Source organism: Penicillium odoratum (assembly GCF_028828045.1).
Source record: "Penicillium odoratum strain IBT 22623 chromosome Unknown utg000001l_segment0_segment0, whole genome shotgun sequence".
Lineage (NCBI taxonomy): Eukaryota > Fungi > Ascomycota > Eurotiomycetes > Eurotiales > Aspergillaceae > Penicillium > Penicillium odoratum.
In genome coordinates this window covers 104044-116046 of record NW_026643143.1, presented here as the reverse complement: position 1 = coordinate 116046, position 12003 = coordinate 104044, and the positions used below count along the sequence as shown (strand labels likewise).

Below are 12003 nucleotides of genomic sequence, written 5' to 3'. Positions count from 1 at the left end.
CATATACCAAGAGGGTTTGGCAGGCTGGCGCCTGACTCCCGAGCTCGGTTCCTTCAATCGTCTCTATGCTCGTCCGAATCCTATTGATAAGTATATGAAACCTGCTCAAGTACGCAATTAATTCCTAGCAATATTGCTACTGTACTGGCCAAATGTATGAAGTCTATGCAAAAAAATCGTATTTATTATAGAATCAACATTGCATAACGTCCTAGTTCCCCCGCAGGCAACTACTCGAATGTCCGGCCCGAACACTCCATTTAGATTACCCGATACCCCGCATTATCATATTCACGAATGAGCTATCGGTTAGACAAACCTTAATCGTTGGGCTTGGGGAAAACTACCCACTTCGGAAAGGGATTTGAGTGGCCTTAAGGAACGTCCAATTTCCGAAGCAATAATGCGATCGTCATAGATGCATGAATAACTAACTCATTTGAGACGATGAAGCCCAAAAGCATGAAAACACAGCTGATTGACTTCATTAGGAGGTCTCGCTATCGGAAGCTTTGCCTCTGGGCTCTTGGTCCGTGCCCCCTGATATAGCCGATGTCCGGTCCTGGATTTTCGATTCGGCTAAGAGCATCCATAAGTACTCGTATGCATCTCAAGAGATCATTCAAAAACATTTCCTTCAGTATATCAAGCACTACCCTACTCCGATATACAATGTCCTTGGAAAAACCCACCATCCTCCTTATTCCTGGAGCCTGGCATCTTCCCGACGTTTTTATGATGTCCGCGCCTCTCTAGCACTTCGTGGCTTCCCCAGCGTGGCTGTTGCACTCCCATCTATTGGTGCACAGCCACCATCTTAGGGACTTATGGATGATGTCATCTTCGTGCATCATGAAATCAAAAGGATCATGAAATCAAAAGGCAAGAAAATTGTGGTTGTTGCCCATTCCTATGGTGGAATGGTTGGAGCTGGTGCCGTGAAAGGCATGGAATACGCAAAAAGGAAGAAGGACGGCAGTAACGGTGCTGTAGTCATTTTGGTATACCTGGCTGCGTTTGTTGCCAAATCAGGCACTAGCCTGCAAGACATGCTCGGGGAAAAGTGGTTACCATGGATGTAACTTGACGTAAGTGATGTTTTCTTCTTTCTACTTTATGAAAGTTCATTGGAGCATTAAAAGTATTTAGGGCAACTACTGCAAGGCATCAATAGCATCAGAAATCTGCTATCACGACCTTTCCGAACAAGACCAGGAAAATTAGACCCTTAGGCTCGTGCACACCTCGCGTGCCGCTTTCGAAGATCGAGTCTCTCATGAGCCTTGGCATAATCTTCCGTGTATATATATATTTTGCGAGGAGGATCGGGCAATTCCCATTTCCGTCCAAGAGTCCATGGCGGGTCTATTAGGCGATTACAGCCAATATCGATGCAACAGCTCGCATTCTCCATTCTTAAGTACGCCAGAGAAGATTGCGGACGCATGTGAAATGGCAGGAAAGATTGGCTTAGAGAAAATTGAAGGAATCTTAATGGCTTTGTGAAGTGCGTGGTACCAGTGTTATAAACTCATGCCATTTTATCCGCTAGGTTGGACTGTTCGGGACAACAAGAAAGGGGTAAAGGGATATAGTGCAGCAGATCATGTACTGGCACAATGTACAATGTACATAAATACTCTGCGCGCGTCTACTGATTCTACGTGTACCTTCATGAAGCGCTACTTCAATGCAAAAATGAAACGCACATGGACAGTCTAATTTTAGCTATACGTTGAATCGCAATCACCCAACCATCTGCCTGGCTACTATTGAATCGATAATTACGCTACAGTGCCCCGATTTAAAAGTGCAGTCGTTGACTTAATGTTGGACCGTGAATGGTCAGACAAAAACTTGAATCTCAACAAGAATATCAAAACCGAAATAAAAGTGAATTTCTGATCAGCAAAGCATTACAGAAGATCAGCCTGGCTCTGCAAAGTTCATTGAACCTTGTAAGAGCGAGAGTACAACGTCAATGTGACAGCATGGTGTGCGGAAATCTTGGTTTTCATTAAGTCATTTGAGCGGCCGGTTCGCGCCTGTCAGCGAGTATTTGGAACTAGAGGCAAGTCATGCAGCTGAAGTCATGGCTCATTTTCATAGGCAATGTTTCTCTATGACTCACCGTGTTCTTCTCCGTCCCTGATCTGGAGAACAAAGGCCTGAGTACTAACAGTCTAGCTACCGGTGCTTCTTCATGACGAGCGGCACCGCAAACTCTCACAATTTCTTAAATGGCTTGTCTAGTGAAATGTTGTGACATCATCCTTGCGGCAGATGTCGGTTTGTGAGCTGACCTGCGCTCATCAACATTGACTTGGAATGTAGCCGCATCTACGGTCTACGTTTTAGAAAGATGGCTGTGATTTAACTATTCACTTCTGTAGACACACCCAGTCATCCCTAGACTGAGGCTTTGCGTGCTTTAGTGACAGCGAAGTAGCGACGCGGGCGACTGGCTAGAAGAACCGTTATAGTAACTTAATGTATCTCAGGAATGATTAAGAAAAGTTCTCTCCAGAGTCTGAAGCTTAGATGATGTCAAGAAACGGGATATGATAGCTGAGCTGAAGAATTTTGGACGCGTCATCTTATTGGTATCTGCAATTGAGATTAACTAGGCTCGGAATAAATATGATTCAAGGGTTGATTTCTATGCATTCGAAAAATTTTGAAGTTCACGATATATATTTGAAATGGGCGGTAGTTCTACCATTTTTCGAGAATATCTTGTAAATTTTAAAACCAATGATAATCAGATATTTTATAGGTAATATATATATTTAATAGTAGACGAAAGAGAAAAATAAGTAAAATTATAAAATTTCATATATATATAACGTGAAGTCCGGTTGCGCGGGCGATCCGGTTGAGCGAGCGGCCCCACCAAACTTCGAAAAATCATTGATTTTGAACTATCACTAAAACCATCAAATAACTCAAAATTTCGCTACTAAACATGTGAAGGGCATCCAGGATATGTATGACCATTTATCCCACAGCCAGAACATGTCACATGCCGCCGAACCGAAGGCATAGAAGGTAAAGTAGGCTCAACAACCGCTCTTGTAGATACCTCTGGCAAATATATATCTTTACCGTTATCTTCATGCTCATAAATCACATCATCTTTACCACTCTCTACACCCCCAAAGATACCTTTCTGGGTAGTAAACTCATGTATGGTCTCTCAATTTTTTATCTGTTTCTTATTGGTAGCCTCTAATTGGGTACAGCGATTCTGGAGAAAAATATGGTGGTGGACCACTTTGATAGTCATATCATAGGTCTTCTGAAGCTCTCTTTTGTTGGTGAAGAGAGGATTGAAGAAGAAGATTCTAGACCTTTTTTGATCCGAGATTGCGATTTTGTGAATTTTGAGAGAGTCCAGAGAGTATTTGGATCACTATCACTGCCTGAAGAGAGTAGTCGCTGTGAGATAATATCGAGAGGAGGAAGGGAATCCAGGCGCACATTTAGCTTTTCCAAGACTTTATTAGCATCAAATGGTACTAATCCAGTAGCTGAAAAGCTATTTTGCATAGTAGAAGTCTTAAAAGCACTAATTCTCGCATCAGCAATAAGTTCAAGGAAATATTTCTTATTAACAGAGTTCACTCCATTCCGCATCAAGGTTGAAACCGCTCCTCCATAAAGCCTCTTCAAAACCGAAAACAGCCCACATCCAAAGACTGTAAAAGAGAGGAAGCATAAGGAGGCATACAGATTACGATTATTTGGTTTTCTTCTCAAAGTTGGACAAATTCGGGGGCCAAATGACTCCCATGACCATCGAGGACCAGTAGGCAATATTTTCCCACTCTTAGCCCATGATTCAGGATAAAAAGATGTTTCAACCACCATAAACTAATTGTATTAGTAGTCCAGCCATTTTCACTTATAGTGAGACGTGCTCCTTTTTGATTTAAAAGAAGATAAGGGCGTAGATGCTCTGGAAACTTTTTCCCCTTGAAAATGAAGAGTGGAGGCATAATACTTCTAGAAGCTCGAATATACTTAATTGTGGTTACCTACTCGCGATTTCCGGCTTGTAAAAGAGCTCTTTTCCCATGGTATTCTGCAGAAGTGATAATCTTTTGTGTTGCGCCGATATCTATAGTAAAACCACTCTCATCAAAGTTAAAGATATCGTCCGAGATAATACCCCACTTTTCAATTAATTTTTGAACCAAATCAAACCATGATTTAATGATTCTAGGGTCTTCTGAAAGGGCTCTCTGATAGGTGTATTTGCGAGAGAATCGAGTAGAGAGATTTAGGCGTCATTTGATAAATTCAGCAGGCCAATGATTACCTACAGTAGAGGGCGTAAGTTTTCGGGCATAAAGTAGCAGATTAGCCATATCTCGCAACATAGGCGAAGTAAGAGCTGCCCCTCTAGAATCCATATCCAGTAGCCATTTCCCAATCGATCATTCCTCAATTTCGGTGAAAATAAAGCGATTGTGTCGCTTTTCAGTAGCAGACTCACGCGCATTAATCCGTGCCTTCAAAGTTGAGACAGGGATATCAAAGGAATATGCAGCAGCCGCAGCAGAGGGATATTTACCATCTTTTATAGCTTTTATAGCTAATAAAAGACGACCCTCCTGCTCTATTAGCTTTTTTTTCTCTTATCGGAGCGCTCAGGCGGCATTATTGTTATGGTTGAAGAAGATGTATTAATATGGAAGTGGATTTTGGGTGGGGTCGCTCGCTCAACCGGACTTCACGTTATAGGGCCCTAAAACTAGACTGCGGCAAGCCCATGGGCCGGCCCATGATGGGCTTTTGGTAGGCCTGTCCAAGCCCATGGGCCCATAAAAAGCCCATTACGGCCCATGAGAGTGGAGACACCTTTTTTACATAATTTATGAAAAATGTGCAGCATTTTTGGTATACTAGCTGTTAAACACAGCTAAATAATACGCACACATAATAAATATATTAAAAAACTCAGAAATTAAAGAAATATAAACCAGTCTGCATTGGAATCGAACCCTAGTTATTCATAACTAGAATAGTATATACTAAGTATACTAATATGCCAAAATAATAGGAAAATAATCCTTTAACTGGCTTATAACCCTATCTCTAACCCTAATTATTGTGGGATTTTCTGCCGAAAAACCCACCGAAGTCCAACATTTCTAACCTTTCATCCGAACTTTTATACTATTTATAGCTACTTTTCATAAATCAAATATAGAATATAGATAATAGACGGTCTAATTTATTAGATTCTACTGTAAAATAGTTCAAAAACGCACTTTTTGGGTAAGTTTAGTACTAAAGATAGGATGACTAGAAAGATGGTGAGGGTATGCATGTATGAAATATATATCTTCATGCTTTAGCAGCGTTACCAACTACTATTCTCTGATATAACCCATACCCTACCTTTATCCTTAAAGAGAGCTATTAGACGTATAAAGATAGTAGTTATCTATCTATATACAAGAATATTTTATAAAAATACAATGTAGAAGATAGATAATAGGGTAAGTGGTATGTGTTTTAACGAGAACAGGGGTAAATAACAGAATTAATTTCGGGTGACTCAGCAGTTTATGTCGAAAAATCAGGCATAATCAGGCACCCATGGGCCTTTTCCCGGCCCATGCCGAAGTCTACCTAAAACATGCTACAAACATGCTGTATTAAAGAGCTTGGCATGTTTGCTATGTTTGTGACCCAATTGGGGCCCCAAGGATTGGGTTGCGTCCGGGTAAACTTGGGTCCTGCCGAAGCCCAAGGGGAAGCAAGCGTGCCCGCGGTAATTAAATGTATTTAATTGATTTGCTTAGACTAGCTATGTTTGACTGAGCTAGCATTAGCTTAGATTTGATAGTGGTGTCCTTTTTTTTGATGGTCATTTTTGTATTTTAGGGGGACTTCGGCATAAGGCCTTCTTTTTTATGTTCATATGGAGCTGACCTTTGGATCTTAGGCACAAAACGACCCCTACACGCTGTTCAGGAGAGAGAAGGGCCAGGGGATGGGCATAAGGGTAGTAAGAAAGCAAAAAAAGACATAGTGAAAAACCTAGGTTAAGGGAATTTCTGATGAATCAGACTAAAATGATTACCAACTGGGCAATTGTATTAGTAATTTGTACTTCGAGTAAAGGCGCGCGCGATGCACGCGCCCAAACGACTTGTCTTTGTAAACGTCAATTTGAATTGGGAATCACTGACTATCAGCATACTGTATTATGAAACACTTGATCCAGGAATGATAAAAGTATTATGGTAGTGGCAAAAAATAACGCATGACACGCATTTGCCCGTAAGATGATGTGTTCGACTATCTCAAGCTGTCATATCCAATTTTGATATTATCCAAGGGACGGACTATACTTCACTCGATCGGAAGCTTATCAGCTGGCATTAGAAGCAATCAGGTTTGGGAGGTAAGGAAATGTCGGAAGGGTATACGCATCATAGAGCCATTGCCAAGATATCAGGCCGGATCCAGAGCTTACATCCCTACCAAATTCAATCAAACTCAATCGAATCCTCTGATTTAACATTTTTTATTTTTGCTTTTCTTATTAAACTTTGAAGAGCTTGAAAAAACCAGATTCAAACCACCATGCGCTATGTCACAAATTGGGCCAGGTTATGCGTTATCACTACATAAGCTGTGTTTTGAAAATGACATCATGAAATGGCTATTTTGTAGATATAAAAAGATCCCTAATCTCAAACCTACCACTTTCTCATTGTGGTTTAAATCATTATTTTCGATTTCATTCTATCTACAAATCATTTTGTGTCCATACAATCAATATGTTCGGCAAAATTTCCTTGGAGGAAGCCTATGAGATTCCGGAGTTGGCAGACCAGAGTCGTGATCAGGCGGCTTTGTACATCGCTCCATCTGATCTCGAACGGTACATGCGCCAGATCAAGTCCATCTCCGGGGAGCGTCTGAAGATTTCCGACGCCCATGGAATCGGCTACACAATCTGCTCCTTGACCGTTCCCGGTATTCAAGGTATTACAGACCCAAAGACTGCCGAAAAACATGCCACAGCCGTCAACGATTATATCCACAAGGAAACCAAGGATCACCGCGACCGTCTCGGAGCCTTCGCAGCCTTGTCCATGCATGATCCGGTTCAGGCAGGCAAGGAGCTTACGCGCTGCGTGAAAGATCTTGGTTTTCACGGAGCCTTGCTCAATGATGTCCAGCATGCCGGACCTGATGGTGAAACCTATCTTTTTTATGATCAACCGGCTTATGACGCATTTTGGAAGGTGGTTTGTGAATTGGATGTTCCCATCTACATTCACCCTGCTGCGCCCATGGGGAAGTACTACCAGCAGCAATATGCCCAGCGGAAGTACCTCGTTGGACCTCCGTTGAGCTTTGCCAATGGTGTCTCACTTCACCTGTTGGGCCTGATCACTAATGGTGTCTTTGATCGCTTCCCAAATCTGAACGTCATCGTTGGCCATCTTGGCGAACATATTCCATTCGACTTCTGGCGTATCAATCATTGGTTAGAGGATGTTGAGCGACCTCTCGCTAAGAAGGCTGGCGATGTGATGAGTAAGAAGGATATTTATTATTACTTCAAGAACAATATCTATCTTACTACCAGTGGCCACTTCTCGACACCCACTCTCAAGTATGTTGCGGAATACTTAGGACCAGACCGGATCCTTTTCAGTGTGGATTACCCCTACGAAACCATCGAAAACGGCTGCGGATGGTGGGATAAAGATTCTGAAAACATCAAGAAAGCCTTGGGCGGCACAGAAAATTATGCAAAAGTTGGACGCGAAAATGCTAAGAAGCTTTTCAAGTTGGGCAAGTACCATGATTCGGAGGCACCAGTCTCGTGAAGAACCTCATGAATCGGGAAGAATACGGGATCGGGAAGACTGGGGAACAATTTGTTCGCACTTTCCCAACTAAATTTAGTTTAAAATGCCATAACGTGGGTTCTGCTAGTCACCCGGATACTTGAGATAGTCTTTATATTTCTCCTTTCAAATCGTGGTCCACATGTTGCCAATCTTACAAACTGCATACTCGGGAGAAAACTACCATTATCCTCGATATCTAAGTCCGTGCGGAAGGTAAGCATCTCCACCACCATAACCACAATGACATCACGTTGTCCCTTTACATGACTAGAGTGTTCTTGAGTTCGCTCTTCGCCGAGATAAATGATAAAGTCTGTCTCATCATGATAAATCATTCAAACATTTCAAGTAGCACGATTTATGCGTTTTGAGTCGAGCGGTTCACTCGCATACTTTCTCGTTTCGACAGTTTCATATGCTGCTTCATGATGACTTTGCGCACTCTCGATGGCGCTACATACCAAAGCGCAACCAAATCTGTCAGACACCTGATCGGCGCCTCGAAGACGGCCAGGATTGGTGGATATGAGCAGCATGGGGGAATCCGAAATAATGGCGGACGGATTTGGTGTCGATCAATGAATGCATTTCCTCTGAGCAGGTAGTTTTTGAGGCTGATTATACTTGAAACAAAGGAGCTCATCGCTTCGCTGCAGGGGTTAAGATTGCTGGCCTAGGCACTGGTGAATCTTGAAGTTTCCCTGCTGCAGTCTAGGCGTGGTAGTTATATGGTTGAGGGCATTGTTGACGTTCAGACTGGCCAACGCAGTGGCTGTATCACGGTTGTCGGCTCACGTAAACGGACGTATTCTATCGACCAATGGGGTGCGTACTCGATCGTGTAATTGTCTGAATTATTACCCGCCCTCGAACCATGGTTCTTATGTGCGGATTTTCTGACTAAGACTAGCATGACAAAGCAGATTACCTAATTTTATGATTCTCCATAGCGACAACTTAGTCTTCGGCATTACCCAATTTGGGTCCAAGGTTAGGACCCAATACCCAATGATTTTAAATCTAGGACCCAACTTTTTACATAAAATACATAAAAACGCCAAGAATTTCCTATTTTGGATGATTTATACATATTTATGCAAAAAGTTGGGTCCTAATTGGGTCCTTGGGTCCTTGGCATTGCCAAGATTGGGTCCAAAATTGGGTCCTGCCTGTTACGACACGTCTAGGAAGACCTATACGAGAGGGGCCAGAACCCAAGAGTATAGGCAGAGGAGTATACTTCTACATGCGAAGGGCCCTAACGGAGTTGGGCCGGAGAAAGGTTGACCCGGTATGCCGGTGATCCGCTTAGCTAAGCCGCACAACAGAAGTAGCACGGCGGGAGAGCTGCATAACAGCTCTCCAGTGATTATATTACCATCAATCCAGACAGCAGCAGTACAGGAGTACGCTGTGCCGTGTTATCACTCCCATCCATCCAACCCCCTAAGACCCTGGTCTTAACACTGCCGAAGCCTACGACAACTAGACCTGCCAATATGGGACCGGAAAAAAAAAATTCTTGTCCAAGTCCCATTTGCCAAGATCCCATGGGATTTACTAAGCGCAATGGGACTCCTATGGGATTCCCATGGGATCCCATGGGAATCCCAGCTAGATCCCATATCCCTTATTTCCTGCATAATTGCCTAAAGAGGAAATGGATAAATTAATGTAAATTACGAAGGTAATTTTGGCTGTTTTATATTTGTTTTACTAGTTACAGTCAGGGATATCATAAAGATATATATCTACACCCAGGGACTACTTATATTTTCCTAGCCTTATGAATCTCTACTTTTTTTCCCTAAAATTAGCTAAAATAGTGATTTTTAATATATTTTCGATTAGAACTAGTCATTTTTATCTTATTTCTTCTAAAACTCGATATCAATATAAGAGATTTCCAGGAAATTATTAAAGAAATATATGTTAGCCTACTTATCACGTGATTAACTTCACTAAAGGTTAAACCCCTAAAATAGGGGTTCAACTTAATTAATCCAATTCAAAGGTAGAAGAGGGGGGAGTGTCACGGGCCAGTGCCCGGTATAAGGTCACGTGCACCACGTGACCATAACAACCTAACACACAGAACACCTACTTAATAATTCTCTCTTTAAGCTTTTTGTACACAGTTCGTGGCCTAGCTCAATTGAACATAAATTCTGCTTCAGCCCTTCACAGGGAGAGGGTTATTAGTAGTAATTTTCCTCTGTATCTTAAATCCTCTATACATAGTCAATACAGCGGAAAATTTCAACAAAGTTATGCAGTCATGTGATTATTCCTAATCTGGCTAGATCGAGTCCCATGGGATCCCATGGGACCACCCTTCTTGTCCAAATCCCAGAAGCAGAATCCCATAGGACTTACGTAAGTGGGATTTCCCATGGCTTAGCGTGGGAGTCCTACGTGGACCCACAGGTCCATGTCCCATATTGGCAGGTCTAGCGACAACGGTATTTGGTCACAGGATCACGCCAACTGTCCAATAGTACTTGGCAACGGAAACATTTGTTTCTCTCGATTTTACAGCGCCCGGTCCTGTCAATACTTCGCTGGCTGATGAGTAAACCGCTACCCAGCCTCTGATCAGCGTCTTCCGCGTAGTCGAACTAATTACACGCCAAATAAACAATACCCCAGATAAAAAACGGTACATGAGGGATTTTTGTTATAAACTTATTTTACCGGCGTCCTTTGTTTGTGAGGTTGTAGGCAAAACGCTCTTTGTACAGTCATTAGCGACATATGCTTCCTACCCAACGACTGCTATTCTTCTCTCAGGCCCCACTGACAAGGCCTCAGCGCTGATTCCTCCATTGAATGTGCCGCGCTAAATTGAGGGCCGCCGAAAAATTGTCCTTACCTAGTACCGTGGCCATCAACGCTTACCGCCCAGAATTAGAAGCACAGATACAATAACATTAACTAACAGAGGGAGATATAACAGTGTACATAGCGGATATTTACGACGGCCCTTAAATTCGTATTACCCGATCAATAAATGATCTGCTCACTTCAGCAAGTACGTACATTTTGAGTCAGTTATCAAATTGAGCACTGAGAACAGAGCAGCGAGCGATGCTAAACTCCAGATCTTTACCTTCATTCTTGTTAAAATAATTCTTCTCGTATGTAAATTAGAGACTTCAAAGGTCTTTACAAGTTACTTCAATGTAATTTATCTTCTTCGCTGCCATCTATTCGCTAATTAGAATCAAAAATGGATACTGAATATGATACCAACTTGCGGTCCGATATATAACGGATTGTAAGCACAGAATTCTTGACCTAAAACAGGATGGCCACAAGAGGAGGTTTTCGGATAGGGAAATAAAGGACCGCGGACAGATGGGCAATGGGATCTCCATCACTTCCTGTTTAATGATGATTCATAGGCCACGTCACTCAATATGGTTGCCAACTTGCCTAAGCATAAACATACTACCCAAGTTCCCAGGTTGAGCGGAGAGTTGTTTGTTCAAGCGCCTCAAAAATAACGCAAGAAGACTTGTTGCAACCTTTCACAAGCCCTATATTTTAATTTTGGCCATATGCAAGTCTATGCTTCACAAGCCAATTTAGTACTCACAGCATGGGTCTTGGTGGTTCTCGAAGTGATTGATACAGAGACAGAGACGACAATTGATAATGATGATGATGAATTCTATTAGCCTGATGCTGCCTAGCTAGAGTCACAGTAGCAATGCAGGCGCTTCGTTCGTCCGAAACAATAATATGCCTAACGCTGGTAAGTCCCACATACAGTAAGAAACAATTTTGCACAAAGGAAATAGGTATCGCGCCACCCAAACAGGTAAAAATGGAGCCCAAATAGAGCCGAAAAAGCCAAACAGAGTAAAATCCCGCTAAACAGAACGTCGCTGTCGCCCTTCAAAATGCCTTGATATCCCCGATACCTTCCTGTGGGCCTCCTCCTACGTTTATCAATTCCCTTCTGCCCCGCTGGCAGTAGCATACTCCGCTTCAATCGATTATGCTTCCGTACGCTTCTCTGTTGTTATGGGCGACATCTCACTTGTCGCTCACTTCGTTAATGGATACGCATCGTCTTCACCCTTTACCCGTTTCGGTCACCTCCCGATTTTTTGAC

The 12003-nt window shown here is 42.6% G+C and overlaps 2 protein-coding genes across 2 annotated transcripts; both read left to right on the top strand.

Annotated features, from left to right (window-relative positions):
* Nucleotides 1-869: 869 nt before the first annotated feature.
* Nucleotides 870-1082, top strand: N7520_000038 (uncharacterized protein; the record flags this gene model as incomplete). The annotated part of the gene is made up of 1 exon (XM_057133973.1): nucleotides 870-1082. One exon carries the CDS (start codon nucleotides 870-872, stop codon nucleotides 1080-1082), a length of 213 nt encoding a protein of 70 aa, XP_056999909.1.
* A 5715-nt stretch (nucleotides 1083-6797) lies between these two features.
* N7520_000037 (amidohydrolase family protein) lies at nucleotides 6798-7859 on the top strand (the record flags this gene model as incomplete). The annotated part of the gene is made up of 1 exon (XM_057133972.1): nucleotides 6798-7859. One exon carries the CDS (start codon nucleotides 6798-6800, stop codon nucleotides 7857-7859), a length of 1062 nt encoding a protein of 353 aa, XP_056999908.1.
* Nucleotides 7860-12003: the final 4144 nt, after the last annotated feature.